General features: G+C 40.8%; 2 protein-coding genes across 3 annotated transcripts in view; both read left to right on the top strand.

Moving 5' to 3' along the window:
- Positions 1 to 5,308, top strand: part of LOC110493584 (EVI5-like protein) — a 39,195-nt gene extending 33,887 nt beyond the window's left edge. For both annotated transcript variants that reach the window (XM_021567940.3, XM_021567937.3), the window contains one exon: positions 284 to 5,308. In XM_021567940.3, the coding sequence (XP_021423615.3) occupies positions 284 to 574 (291 nt within the window). In that variant the 3' untranslated portion in view covers positions 575 to 5,308. The remainder of the gene's footprint in view (positions 1 to 283) is intronic.
- A 403-nt stretch (positions 5,309 to 5,711) lies between these two features.
- Positions 5,712 to 12,762, top strand: LOC110493587 (uncharacterized). Its single transcript, XM_021567943.3, has 7 exons — positions 5,712 to 6,330; positions 6,534 to 6,598; positions 7,649 to 7,996; positions 8,210 to 8,370; positions 8,799 to 8,942; positions 11,667 to 11,832; positions 12,235 to 12,762. The coding sequence occupies exons 3-7, from the start codon at positions 7,723 to 7,725 to the stop codon at positions 12,396 to 12,398; spliced, it is 909 nt and encodes a 302-aa protein (XP_021423618.1). The 5' UTR covers positions 5,712 to 6,330; positions 6,534 to 6,598; positions 7,649 to 7,722; the 3' UTR covers positions 12,399 to 12,762.
- Positions 12,763 to 12,997: the final 235 nt, after the last annotated feature.

Consider the following 12,997-nt stretch of genomic DNA (forward strand, 5'->3'; position numbering starts at 1 on the left):
AGTACTGAATCAGTGTTGTATCTACACGCGCACACTCATACACACTCATGCACACTCATGCAGAGACACACAGGCACATTAAACTGGATTTAACCTTGTCACTGCAGGCTAGACCACCATACCAGGTTGCTATAGAAATGGGTCACTTTCCAACCAGTGTACACACTCTTCTCACCAACAAACCCCATCAAAAGCCTTTCTTTGTGATATCAGTAATATACTAGATAATTGTGACAGTAATCTATGTGTATGAATGTCTTATCCTTATTTCTTTCTCTTTTAGATCAGGCAGCTCCGCGGGCAGCGCTCCAAGTTCGCTCCTAGTTCCCGGGATGGGGGCGGGGGCTACCCGGATCTGTGTCTAGCTAGCCCCTTGTCGGCCGGAGGCGACTACCTGAGCTCTGATGAGGACCTTCTCCCCAGCCCCATCCCCCCTAACGCCATGTACCCCGCCAGGCTGGACAGCGAAGGCAGCACCGACAGCGAAGCAGAGGCCCACCCGGACCACCCCCACCACGGCCCCTCGCAGCAGCTCTACACTAGCATGGTGTGTGCTGAGGTCCTGGACAACTGAGCCATGGCGGTCCCTGGAACTCCCTGATCCTGTACTCAGTATCTCTTTAGTATTAGAGATGCTGTACTCGCCCCAACTTTACTGTACTACTGTTTTCACCCTAAACTACTGTAACCTGTAAATGACATCCTCCCCTCCTCCTCCTTCATGTTGGTGCCATGGTCTCTCCTCTTTTTGTCATTCTCTTTTCTCCATTTCCCCCTTTTACTTCTCTCTTCTCTCCTATCTCTCTTCACTTATCCCTCTCTTTATCTCCCTCTCTCTCTCTCTCTCAATCTCTTTCTCCTCTACATTCTCACAGACCCTGTATTCCCTATGGGGGTTGAGTCAATTCCAGTCCTATTCCCCTGTCCTGTCCTGTCCTGTCCTTGCCATTAGTTTCCACGCTGCACTCTGGACCTGAGTGAAGAACAGATAACTTCAGTACGCTCGCTCACTGTGCAGCAAGCATATCCTATCCACACAGAAAGCCGAGAAAATAAAAAGGATTGAAAATGGACCAAAAAAATAACTTTCCACTTTCAACACTCCAACCATACCACACAGCAGTGACTGAGATGCATAGGACATCACTTTGATTAAATGATTCCCCTCAAGTTTGTAAGGACTTCAATATGGACTTGGGATCAGTAAAAGAGGATATGGATGGATGACTTGTTGGGCTTGACCCTGCTTGTACAGTCAGTCCCGTGAGCGAGATGTGGGACTTACTGTCTCCCTCCATCTTTCTCTTTCCTCCTTTTCTCTCTCTCTCTGTCTCTTTCTGTCATTTCATCATTCCAAGAAGACCCATTGGCCACCTGCACTGCCTGTCAAAATGGAAACAACCATCCACTGTAACCTCACAATGCACACTTCAAAACAAATGAGAGCGAGAGGGAATGAAGGAAGGATAGAGGTAGAAAAGGAGTATGGTATGGACTTGTACACATCAATATCATAGGGATGTTACTAGATGACATCACATGCATAGATGAATATTAACAATTTACCTTACTGAAATATGTTTGTTGTGTCTGTCTTGCAAATGAAACGAGGCAAGCGAATTACGATGGCTAATGTCAACCACAAAAAAAATCTCAACGTTGCCAAATCTTAGGTCATTTTTTCTGCTATTATTTATGTTCTTATTTATTTTAATATTTTTTTATATATCTATATAAATATATAGATACCAACGGCGGCCAAACATTATATACACATTGAGTTCCCTCGGTCCTTTGTGCCAACTTGAATCCTGAGGCTGAGGTGTGAACGGACGGCGTCCTTGACGATTCATGTCAGAGAGACGGAACAAATGCGCTGCTAAGATTTTTCCTTTTTTTTCTCCCAGTCTTCTTTTATGTTCTATCTGCTCGACATACAGTCGAACTTTACGCCCCTTAGGAATCAGTTGTGAGTGCGAAAACTACTGTGAAGAAAATGTTGAACGGTTATGGCTATGCTTCATAATGATGTCTCTACCTATGACTTGTGCAATACCCACACATAAACAACTCCTTTATACTCTATTTGAAATGTGTTAAGGCATTTTTAAACCCTAAGAGCAGGTATCAACCCACAAGTGTTTATAAGAGGACAGCAATGGCTCAGTCAATCATTCATTTTTGTCTCAAGGTGAGGCTGGAGTTTACTAGTTTGGGACTGCTTGGCATGTGTCCGTCAAAATGCTGTGTGAGTGACGTGAAGGTGTTCATTTGAAGTTACCAAAAAAAAAAATTGTTGAAATTGACTAATCAGAGGCAAAATAATAATAATTTACCAGCTACAAGTGTACTGATCAGATCATCATAAATATCATTATCAAGTTGGACCAGGGTTATCACTCTGTTTATGTCTCTGTTGTTCTGTTCTCTGTTGTTCTCGTCTCAGTCATGGTGCTGTATGATGAATTATCAATACCTCTCCTTCCAGAACAGCCAACTGTGACATCACTTCCTCTTTCTACTGCCTGTTACCAATAGGATTTAGGGATGGATGGAAACATTCAGTTGAACGTGTTGACTGAAAATGTCTGACTATCTGATGCACGCTGTTACTACAGCTTCAGATGGCTAAAATGCACAGGTGTTAACAGACTGGGAGCAGTATTTTGCCTAGTATATACCTCATTGGCTAACTATGTGGCATATCATCCCAATTGTCTTGAATATATGACATGCTTGTTAGAATTAGCTTTAGCTCAGTCATTAGGAGAGGGGAGACTAATGCATCGGCTTGGTGTCATGTTTCCAAAGCATTCGAATGTTCTGTGTTTATATCAATGGGACAGAGTTGATCATGGGAATCGATGATGGCCATCTGGAAAGAAGCTCCATGTGGTTGCTATCCCAATGTCAAGGGGGAAAGGGTTCCATACAAACTCTATATAGATGGAAAGAGCATTGTCCTACTTCTGTGGCAGACATATCACATTTTGATATATTCTTACAACAGTGGAAGCAAAACGTATTGTATAATTCAATAATTACAATAATTCCATATGACAACCTGAACTAAAGTATTAATATAAATAGATCACAAGAATCATTTAGTTGATTTGCTGATGCAGAGGATGTGTAGTAATATATTCAGTAGGGTGATATACGATCCTAAGATTCTGGATATACGATCCTAAGATTCTGGATCTAAGATTCTGGATCTAAGATTCTAGATATACGATCCTAAGATTCTAGATATACGATCCTAAGATTCTGGATATACGATCCTAAGATTCTGGATATACGATCCTAAGATTCTGGATCTAAGATTCTAGATATTGATTCTAAGATTCTAGATCTCCTCCTGACTTAAAGCAGTGAGTGCTGTTCTGGGAATATGGGAGTGGACGCTTAGAGTGGTTAGTGTAGCAAGCTAAGGCCCTGTCTCATGTCAGTATTAGTGAGAACTTGTAAGGTTTCTTGGTAGTATTGAGGTACTGTATAATGCTATGCCACCAAGCCTATGCATCCCAACTTTGTATCATGTTTTCTTGTGTTCAACTTATGCCATGCACTCAGATTTGGTGTGTGCCTGGCTTTTGTCACACAGTGATGCTGAATGACGGGGGAACCTGTCACCAACTGCCAAGGAAATAAGGAGCTCCTCTAATGGGGTTCCACTGCCATGTAGCCCATCTTTCGCTTGCTCAAGTATTACAAATAACCACCTTTTTAGAGGTTAAACCAGTGCAGCAGCTGAAATCACTGTTGTCTGGTGTAACATCCTGGACCAGTCAGTTACGGCATTACTTTAGCAATGGGAGGGAGTTCGGATGCCATGTGTTGTCAACCTGTGGTAGAGTATAGTTTTGGTCAGTGGTGGAAAAAGCCCTTGAGTCATACCTGGAGTAAAAGTAAAGATACTTTTATTTGAGTAATTGTCTATTAAAAAGGTGAGTCACCCAGTAAAATACTACTTGAGTAAAGCTATTTGGTTTTAAATATACATCAGTATCAAAAGTAAAAGTATTAATCATTTCATTAAGCAAACCAGACATTTTCTTGCTTTAATTTTTTTTTTTTTTTTACGGTTAGCCAGGGGCACACCGACACTCAGACATAATTTACAAACTAAGCATTTGTGTTCAGTGAGTCCGCCAGATCAGAGGCAATAGGAATGTTCTCTAGATAAGTGAGTTAATTTGACCATTTTCTTGTCCTGCTAAGCATTCAAAATGTAACGAGTACTTTTGCGTTTCTGATCAAATGTATGGAGTAAAAAGTACATTTATTTTCTAACTTTTACGCCACTAAATTCCTAAAGTTGTCAAAAACATAAATAGTAAAGTACAGATACCAAAAACCTACTAAAGTAGTACTTTAAATTATTTTTTACTTAAGTACTTTACTCCACTATTTAGACACTACTAGACAGTGTCTAATTTGCACAAAGTCTTGTGCACTCGCTCTACACTCATAACACCAGGCTGTATAACAACCCTGCATAATACAAACACTATACTGCTGTTCAGAGATGGTGCTTCGATGCGGAGCTCCCCAGTGTCCCAACTACAACTGGTAGAACTGTGACAATACGTTTTGATACACATGAAGATGCCCTCTGATTCAGTATTTGTCATCCATGTAGTTTTATGATTAGCGTTGGTATGGCTATTCTTTGATCTGAACCAAGTTTAAAATCTTAGGGTGTGTCGAATGGTAGGGTTCCATGTTTAAATCTAATATAGTGCCATAATGTAGGTAGATTTATACATAGTATATCAAATGCAATTTTCATAGACAGTTCAGCATTTGCACTCTGGTTTAGGGTGGTGTTCACCAAAAATATCTCAAAGGTGAAGGCCACTGTTGAGCTAGGACTGAAGGATCCCCAATATGTTTAAGATTTTTATTTATTTATATATATATATAACCATGTTAGAATAAAACTGGAACACTACATGCCGTTGTCTGTGTCTCAAAGAAGAGAGAAACAAAACACAAAACTCCCCCTTAAGGACGGTGTCCTCCATGCATACCCTGGGTTGTATTCATTAGGGCACTCAAAGTAAAATATTTTAAAATGTTCTGCAACAGAACAAAAATGTGTGTTTCTTATTGGACAAGTCCATGAAGTACCTCCCGGTTTCAGTCACTTTTCTTCCATTTGGTGCCTCAAACACAACCCTGGTGTAGGACAGGTCGGTATCCACTTTACTCCCTCCAACCTTGTTCACTCTCTCTTGCAATTCTACCAATGTGTTGTCAAGTATATTAATGACAGTAATAAAGACAATATTATGAAAATATCTCAGTGTTCTGTACTTGATGATGATTGATATGAAATTAACATTGACACTACACATTCTCAGATGCCATGTCGAGGTGGTACGGGGTTGTTGTGTTGATTGTCTCCACCTCTGTCTTCATTTGGATATCAAATCCATTGTAAATCTTCCATTGAACCTGTTCTCCTCTTTGGCTCTCAGTCCCTCTCTCTTATCTTTCTCTCTCGTTCTGCTCATCGCAACATTGGGTCACCAGTTAATTTCTGTTTGGGCTTTCCGCCTCCATCGCTCTCTGCTCTAACTTCCATTTTGAAACCCCCTCCTGTCTCAACACTTGTGTGTTGTGTCGACACTTTGCCCCACATTACTCAAGTGACTCCACCATCCTTCTCTCATTCAGTTTCTTATTACTTGGTATTCTCTTGCCTCACTTCCACACATCTTCCTGTTTTGTGATCATGTGAATCATGTTGATATAACAATGAAGTAGACTGATATTAGAGATTTGTATACCAACCTCGAGTCAAAGAGGACATTTTGGTCATTTGAAAGTGAAGAGATTAGAGAGGGTACATCTGGACTTGTTTGGTCCTATATACTGTAGCAAAGCAGCGACGAGTGGGTTTTTAGTGCAGCAGAAATACCTGTTGCTCAGCAGTGGAGTCTTTCTGAGGAAGCTCTGTGGTTGAGGTGGCTGCTGCTGAGTGTAACGGTGCTACAGAGACGCTCTTCCCCATCACTTTCATTGGGCTTCACCGAACTGAACACTACGTCTCAGTGGCTGAATACAGCCTAGAACTTAAAACTTGAGCGTATAGATAGATAGATAGATAGATAGATTTATACTGTGATGATACATGATTTGAGCTTCCTATTCAATTTTCATTAGTTTACTACGCAGTTGGAGATTCAGGGATTAAGTTTACATTTTGGCATATCATATTTTGATATCAAATTCATTTCAAATTTGAGCCTGAATGTATTTGTTCAGCCTAATGACTTGATGTGAAAGGTTGACATTTGTATGCCTTTTAAAGAACCTTATCTGGTAAGTTTGTATGAACCACTTTTTTCGTAGTGAGATTTTCACATTTTCCATTCTCGCTGTAATGGCATAAATTACTTCTTGCAGTCTTCAATTCCATCCTGCAATTAAGATTAGGAGCATATTTTTGGCTTTGTGCTTTTAGGAAATGATCATGTACATTATCACCATCTTTTAAAATCAAAGCTCTTTTGTCATCTCACCAGGTGACTTGACTGAAGACATCTTCAAGAGGGCTAGCTGCAGAGATTTGTCATTCCTCTTTTACTAGGTGAGTTTTTCTGCATTTACTGTACCAAATGAATTCAGCCAATGTGTTCAATCTAATCATTTATCTCCACGGGTGTATCTGCATCATACTTAGTTATGCTATTTCAAATGTCACCCTGTGTCTGCAGAATTACACAGTAGAAAGAGTTCCGTGTTTTATTTACTGATCCCTTGGGCAAAAAGATATGAACTATTCTGCCTAGTAACACAGAATACTTCAAATGATAAATATTTTATATCTGAAGCTTTTAACCACTATGAATCCAGCAGAGGAAAAATACATCAAGTTTTGCTATTTTTGGGAACCTTTTTGCCCCTAGTCTTCTATCTTGTTATGTCTTCAATACTCTACCATTTGCCACCTGTAAGGCTGTGCAACCAGAGGGGAGAGAGCTCACAGGGTGAGTCGGGATAATACATAACGGTCTGCTGTGTTTGGTTGAATTTGGGTGGTAGTTGCTGTGGAATTGTTTCAAAACACTGGGTGCTAGTATTATGTGGCCACAGTTTATGCAGCAATCCAACCAAGCTCAAGAGTGATGAGTATGTGCAATGACTTGCTTGAGGCGATGACATCTAGAGATGTCTGTAAATTATACATTAATGCCAAATAAATGACCTCCTTTATGAATAGATTCAGCAGGAAAAGCTGGGAAAATACTCAATTTCCGTTCAGTATATTTGAACTGATTTCATTATGGAGCTCGTTTTTATGGTTTCAAAATGTTGCCTTCATAATTTTAGTGTCAGCAAAACCCACAGTACTGTTACTTTCCGAGTGGTTGTGTGACCAGGGCCTGTACTCAGAAAGCATTTCCGATTAGCTGTGCTGATCTCGGATCAGGTCCCCCTTGTTCCTGTTATCCTATTCCTAATGATCTGAAAGTTAAAACTGATCTTAGATCAGCACTCATACTCTGAGAAGCTTTATGAATACGGCAGTGAAGTATGTGACCTTGTTAGTCAAAGCACTGCTGCCACCTGCTGTATGTTGGTTGATATGAGTAACACCTGGACTATTCTGCCAATTGGCATGTACTCCATATTGCAGGGCCTTCTACTTCCCTTCCATTAGACTGAGTCTACAAAACCATCTGTGCTCCTGCTGCTTCTCGCTTCCCCACCATGCCTCGCTCTTTCCTGGTGAGGAGGGGGGGCTCTCACCCTCCGCGCCCCAAAGCAGGTAGCCCCTACTTGGGCACGACCCTGGTCCCAGTAGGTTCCTCAGAAACAGACAAGAGGCAGGGGGGTACCCTTCCGGGACAGCCGTCACCTAAGGGTGCAGTGTCTCTAGTGACACACAATGAGGCCTACCCACCACAGCCCTCTCCATCTCCAGCCCTCCACCCTGCCTCACATAGTCCCCCTTACCTTCACCCCTCCAGTCCCATGTCTTCAGGTAGGTGTTGAACACTGAGGCTCAGCTAACACAAGCTCATGTACATCTGCCAGTTTTGTGTATTATCGTTCTCTCATAATCATTCATTTTTTAACCATTTTCATTCAAGTTAAGACTGAAACAGTAATGTGTTTAAGACCTAGAGATCAGTGATTGCTTATAAGAGGGGCTATTAATATAACTTATCAACCTTCTGCTATTCTCCGTCTTAAGATGGTAGAGCTGGGCTGCACCACGACTCTCCCTCCCAGTTGAACCCTGGCAGCCCTGCTGAGGAGGTGGGCTCGCCCCTCCTGGGGGAGACCCGACACAGAGGCTGTCCCCAGATCAGTGACCACAGGACCACTGGGACTGAATGTCCACTGTGTGGAAAGGTTAGTGGATGATCCCAAATCAGTTTTGTTATTCTAACCCTCTGACAAGTTGTCATTGCAAATAATAATCTGTTCTTAATTCATTTACCTGTATAAATAGAGGTGAATTATTTAACATCAATCCTCCTCTCCACCAAAAAGGTTTGATATTAGTGATAGGAGAAAGCTATTTTTGCTTCCATCATGGATAGTGAACAATTCTGACTCATTGGTATTACCACTGAGGTGATTGGATAGACCTACACACAGTCTTTTTATTAACCAAAGGTCAAAGTGCAGCAACGGAAGTCTGACGTGCTTTGATTCTCTATTCTGTTTCTGACTGGAAGACCAGTGTGAGGATTAAATCAAGATAAGAGGTCTATTGTATTTACTGCACTGCTCTCCCCTTCTGCAAATGACATTCAAGTATTTTGTTTTCTTTTCAGAGTTTCTTTTCTTTCTCCAGTATGGAGTCCCACGTCCACAAGTCCCATGGTGGCAGACACAAGCAGTCATCATCAGCACACATCAAGACTAACAGTCAGCCGTACGGCTATAGGCCAGACCTGGGTTTGAGCTACAGGGTCAAGGTAGGAATAACACACCTAATCACGCCAAACAAGGTCTGTTGCCTGCTACATTACATGTATGATGAAAGGTTTTAAAGCAGCTCTGGGGTCAGGTCTATTATAATCAGATGTGGGACATAAGTTCCATCCCACCTGAAAAGGCTGATATTGCAGGCATTTGTTTTCATATGCCAGCTCTTACAGAAAAAGGTCATTATCAAAATTTCACAATGTTATTTCGACCTCCATAGTATGGAAATATCATAAAAATAACTGGAAATCAAGTTATTAACTGCACTGTTCTACTAAGATATATGGAATTGTTTTAAGGTCATAGCAAGGATGATTTAGCTATTTGATTTAGAATTTTAAGACTCCTTGAAGTACCAAAAATATATATTAAAAAACATTTTTGTCCTTACTGTTAGCCCATAGAAATGAATTGAATAACAGATTCACTACATGGAACAACAGATAATCCCCCCCCCCAAAAGATCAAAAGGAAGTTAGTTCTGAAGTGTCTCTCCTATATCTGAGAGATTTAAGAAAGATCAGGAAATATATACAGTGCCTTGCGAAAGTATTCGGCCCCCTTGAACTTTGCGACCTTTTGCCACATTTCAGGCTTCAAACATAAAGATATAAAACTGTATTTTTTGTGAAGAATCAACAACAAGTGGGACAAAATCATGAAGTGGAACGACATTTATTGGATATTTCAAACTTTTTTAAGAAATCAAAACCTGAAAAATTGGGCGTGCAAAATTATTCAGCCCCCTTAAGTTAATACTTTGTAGCGCCACCTTTTGCTGCGATTACAGCTGTAAGTCGCTTGGGATATGTCTCTATCAGTTTTGCACATCGAGAGACTGACATTTTTTCCCATTCCTCCTTGCAAAACAGCTCGAGCTCAGTGAGGTTGGATGGAGAGCATTTGTGAACAGCAGTTTTCAGTTCTTTCCACAGATTCTCGATTGGATTCAGGTCTGGACTTTGACTTGGCCATTCTAACACCTGGATATGTTTATTTTTGAACCCGTCCAATCTCCAATCTCCGTCCCAGTCTCAGGTCTTTTGCAGACTCCATCAGGTTTTCTTCCAGAATGGTCCTGTATTTGGCTCCATCCATCTTCCCATCAATTTTAACCATCTTCCCTGTCCCTGCTGAAGAAAAGCAGGCCCAAACCATGATGCTGCCACCACCATGTTTGACAATGGGGATGGTGTGTTCAGCTGTGTTGCTTTTACGCCAAACATAACGTTTTGCATTGTTGCCAAAAAGTTCAATTTTGGTTTCATCTGACCAGAGCACCTTCTTCCACATGTTTGGTGTGTCTCCCAGGTGGCTTGTGGCAAACTTTAAACAACACTTTTTATGGATATCTTTAAGAAATGGCTTTCTTCTTGCCACTCTTCCATAAAGGCCAGATTTGTGCAATATACGACTGATTGTTGTCCTATGGACAGAGTCTCCCACCTCAGCTGTAGATCTCTGCAGTTCATCCAGAGGGCCTCTTGGCTGTATCTCTGATCAGTCTTCTCCTTGTATGAGCTGAAAGTTTAGAGGGACGGCCAGGTCTTGGTAGATTTGCAGTGGTCTGATACTCCTTCCATTTCAATATTATCGCTTGCACAGTGCTCCTTTGGATGTTTAAAGCTTGGGAAATCTTTTTGTATCCAGATCCGGCTTTAAACTTCTTCACAACAGTATCTCGGACCTGCCTGGTGTGTTCCTTGTTCTTCATGATGCTCTCTGCGCTTTTAACGGACCTCTGAGACTATCACAGTGCAGGTGCATTTATACGGAGACTTGATTACACACAGGTGGATTGTATTTATCATCATTAGTCATTTAGGTCAACATTGGATCATTCAGAGATCCTCACTGAACTTCTGGAGAGAGTTTGCTGCACTGAAAGTAAAGGGGCTGAATAATTTTGCACGCCCAATTTTTCAGTTTTTGATTTGTTAAAAAAGTTTGAAATATCCAATAAATGTCGTTCCACTTCATGATTGTGTACCACTTGTTGTTGATTCTTCACAAAAAAAATACAGTTTTATATCTTTATGTTTGAAACCTGAAATATGGCAAAAAGTCGCAAAGTTCAAGGGGGCCGAATACTTTCGCAAGGCACTGTATATCCCATATTTTGGGCATTAAATAGTCTCCGTATATACTTCCATACATTTTTTCAGCTGGTAACAGGGGGACCTTCAGACAAGTCTTGTGAGAGTCCTAGAGCAAAACATGTATGTTCGTGAGAGTCTCATCTTTCCAGAGAGGGGTCAAAATAGTTTGTAGGACATTCGGAACACTACAGATGATTTTGCGGGAAGACCAATTTTCAAGATGTCTCCTGGTCTGACAAACACCGCTCTAGCTCTCACCTTTCACCTCAGATGTGAAAGTGCGACATCGGGGGATGTGGTGGATTGAGACGCATCCAATGCAAAAACAACATCTCTCTATCTTTAACTGGGGGATTTTTTTCATGCTAATTAGATCAACATTAGGGAGTTTTAAGAGTTTGATGCTAGTTATAAACTATATACAGGAAAAAACACTACAGTAGACCCTATACATGACTATATGGCCCATCTTATATGGCCTATATTCGTTTTTGTTTGGTGTAAAAAAAAAAAAGTAAGATTCATCAAACTTCTCATGAAACTGTGAACCCAATAAATATATATATTTTTTAACAAAATATATGCCCATATATGCTGTGTTCTCATGTGTTTCAGGAGCGTACGTTTGGCTGTAAGGTGTGTGGGAAAGTGTTCAAGCGCTCCTCCACCCTGTCCACTCACCTGCTAATCCACTCTGACACGCGACCCTACCCCTGTCAATACTGTGGCAAAAGATTTCACCAGAAATCTGATATGAAAAAACACACCTTCATTCACACAGGTGAATCAATATGTATTCTATGGAAATAGAAATAGGGATCTTGTCTTTGTCACAGTCACGTTAGAAACATATGAACTATTTTAAATATATATAAAATACTATGAGAGTGGTAGGGGCATGAGGTGCCTGTGAAAAATGTAGTGAATACATGCCAGAGTCCGGCGGGAAGTGATTTGGCCTTTAAAATAAATAAATATAACAGCCACTGCATGCCCCTACCACTCTCATTGATTTGGATTAAATTAGCTGAAGTTTGTAGTGGCTGTTAAATTAAAGAAAACCGAACCATGCATTACAGTTTTCCCTGGCTCACTTTCAGGGTGAGGAACCATCTAACATTCAGTTATAAAAGAGTGAACTTCCCCTTTAATACAGTATGTCCCCTCTGCCCTCCAATCCCAGGTGAGAAGCCTCATGTGTGCCAGGTGTGTGGCAAAGCCTTCAGCCAGAGCTCCAACCTCATCACCCACAGTCGTCAGCACAGTCACAACCAGCCCTACCGCTGCCTCTATGGCTTCCAGCGCAAACAGGACCTGAGACAAAACCAGGAGAATCACCGTACATAGACCTTTAGGCTAAGAGCTGATCTGAGCTCAGTTTTCACAATCGGGAGAACCACTGTAAATAGATAGCAACTCAAACATCTTTTCATAATAAGGGGCACCACTGCACAAGCTAAACAGAAGCTGGGGATGGATGAAAGAAGGGATGGATGCTCCACAAAAAATTCTAACAAACATTTACCTTGACTGTAGTTGAATCCCAACTGTATATTTTGCCTACATATATATTGTTTTTTCAGTGTCATCATAGGGTCATATCTGAAAATATGTTTACAACACCTTTGAACTTTATTCCAAAGTATCAGTTTCTTATGTGTGTGCATTAAAACTCTTTGTTGTCCACTTTCAGATTTGGATAACAACAATATATTATTGTTATGAATGAATGATCATTGTTTTTTTAAGTGATCAAACTCCCTTGCTTTTTAATGATTTACCTCTCGGAGTGGTTTTAAAGGTATGTCACTTTGAGATAAAAGAAGTTAGGCATTGCACATGGTTTATCTGGAATTCTCTGGAAATGAATCATTATCTTCATTCTCTTTTAATTCTCTGGAACGGAAAGATTTACCTGGATTTAAATACCTGTGATGGGCTGAGAA

Source organism: Oncorhynchus mykiss, chromosome 17 (genome assembly GCF_057628025.1).
Source record: "Oncorhynchus mykiss isolate SJ-2025 chromosome 17, ASM5762802v1, whole genome shotgun sequence".
Classification (NCBI taxonomy): domain Eukaryota; kingdom Metazoa; phylum Chordata; class Actinopteri; order Salmoniformes; family Salmonidae; genus Oncorhynchus; species Oncorhynchus mykiss.

What these genes read in the sequence shown, in the direction of transcription:
- LOC110493587 (XM_021567943.3), top strand. Translation starts at nt 7,723, where the DNA reads ATGCCTCGCTCTTTCCTGGTGAGGAGGGGGGGCTCTCACCCTCCGCGC. An exon ending in GTTTGAGCTACAGGGTCAAG is followed by an intron (nt 8,943 to 11,666) that starts GTAGGAATAACA and finishes CATGTGTTTCAG; the next exon opens with GAGCGTACGTTTGGCTGTAA. An exon ending in ACACACCTTCATTCACACAG is followed by an intron (nt 11,833 to 12,234) that starts GTGAATCAATAT and finishes CTCCAATCCCAG; the next exon opens with GTGAGAAGCCTCATGTGTGC.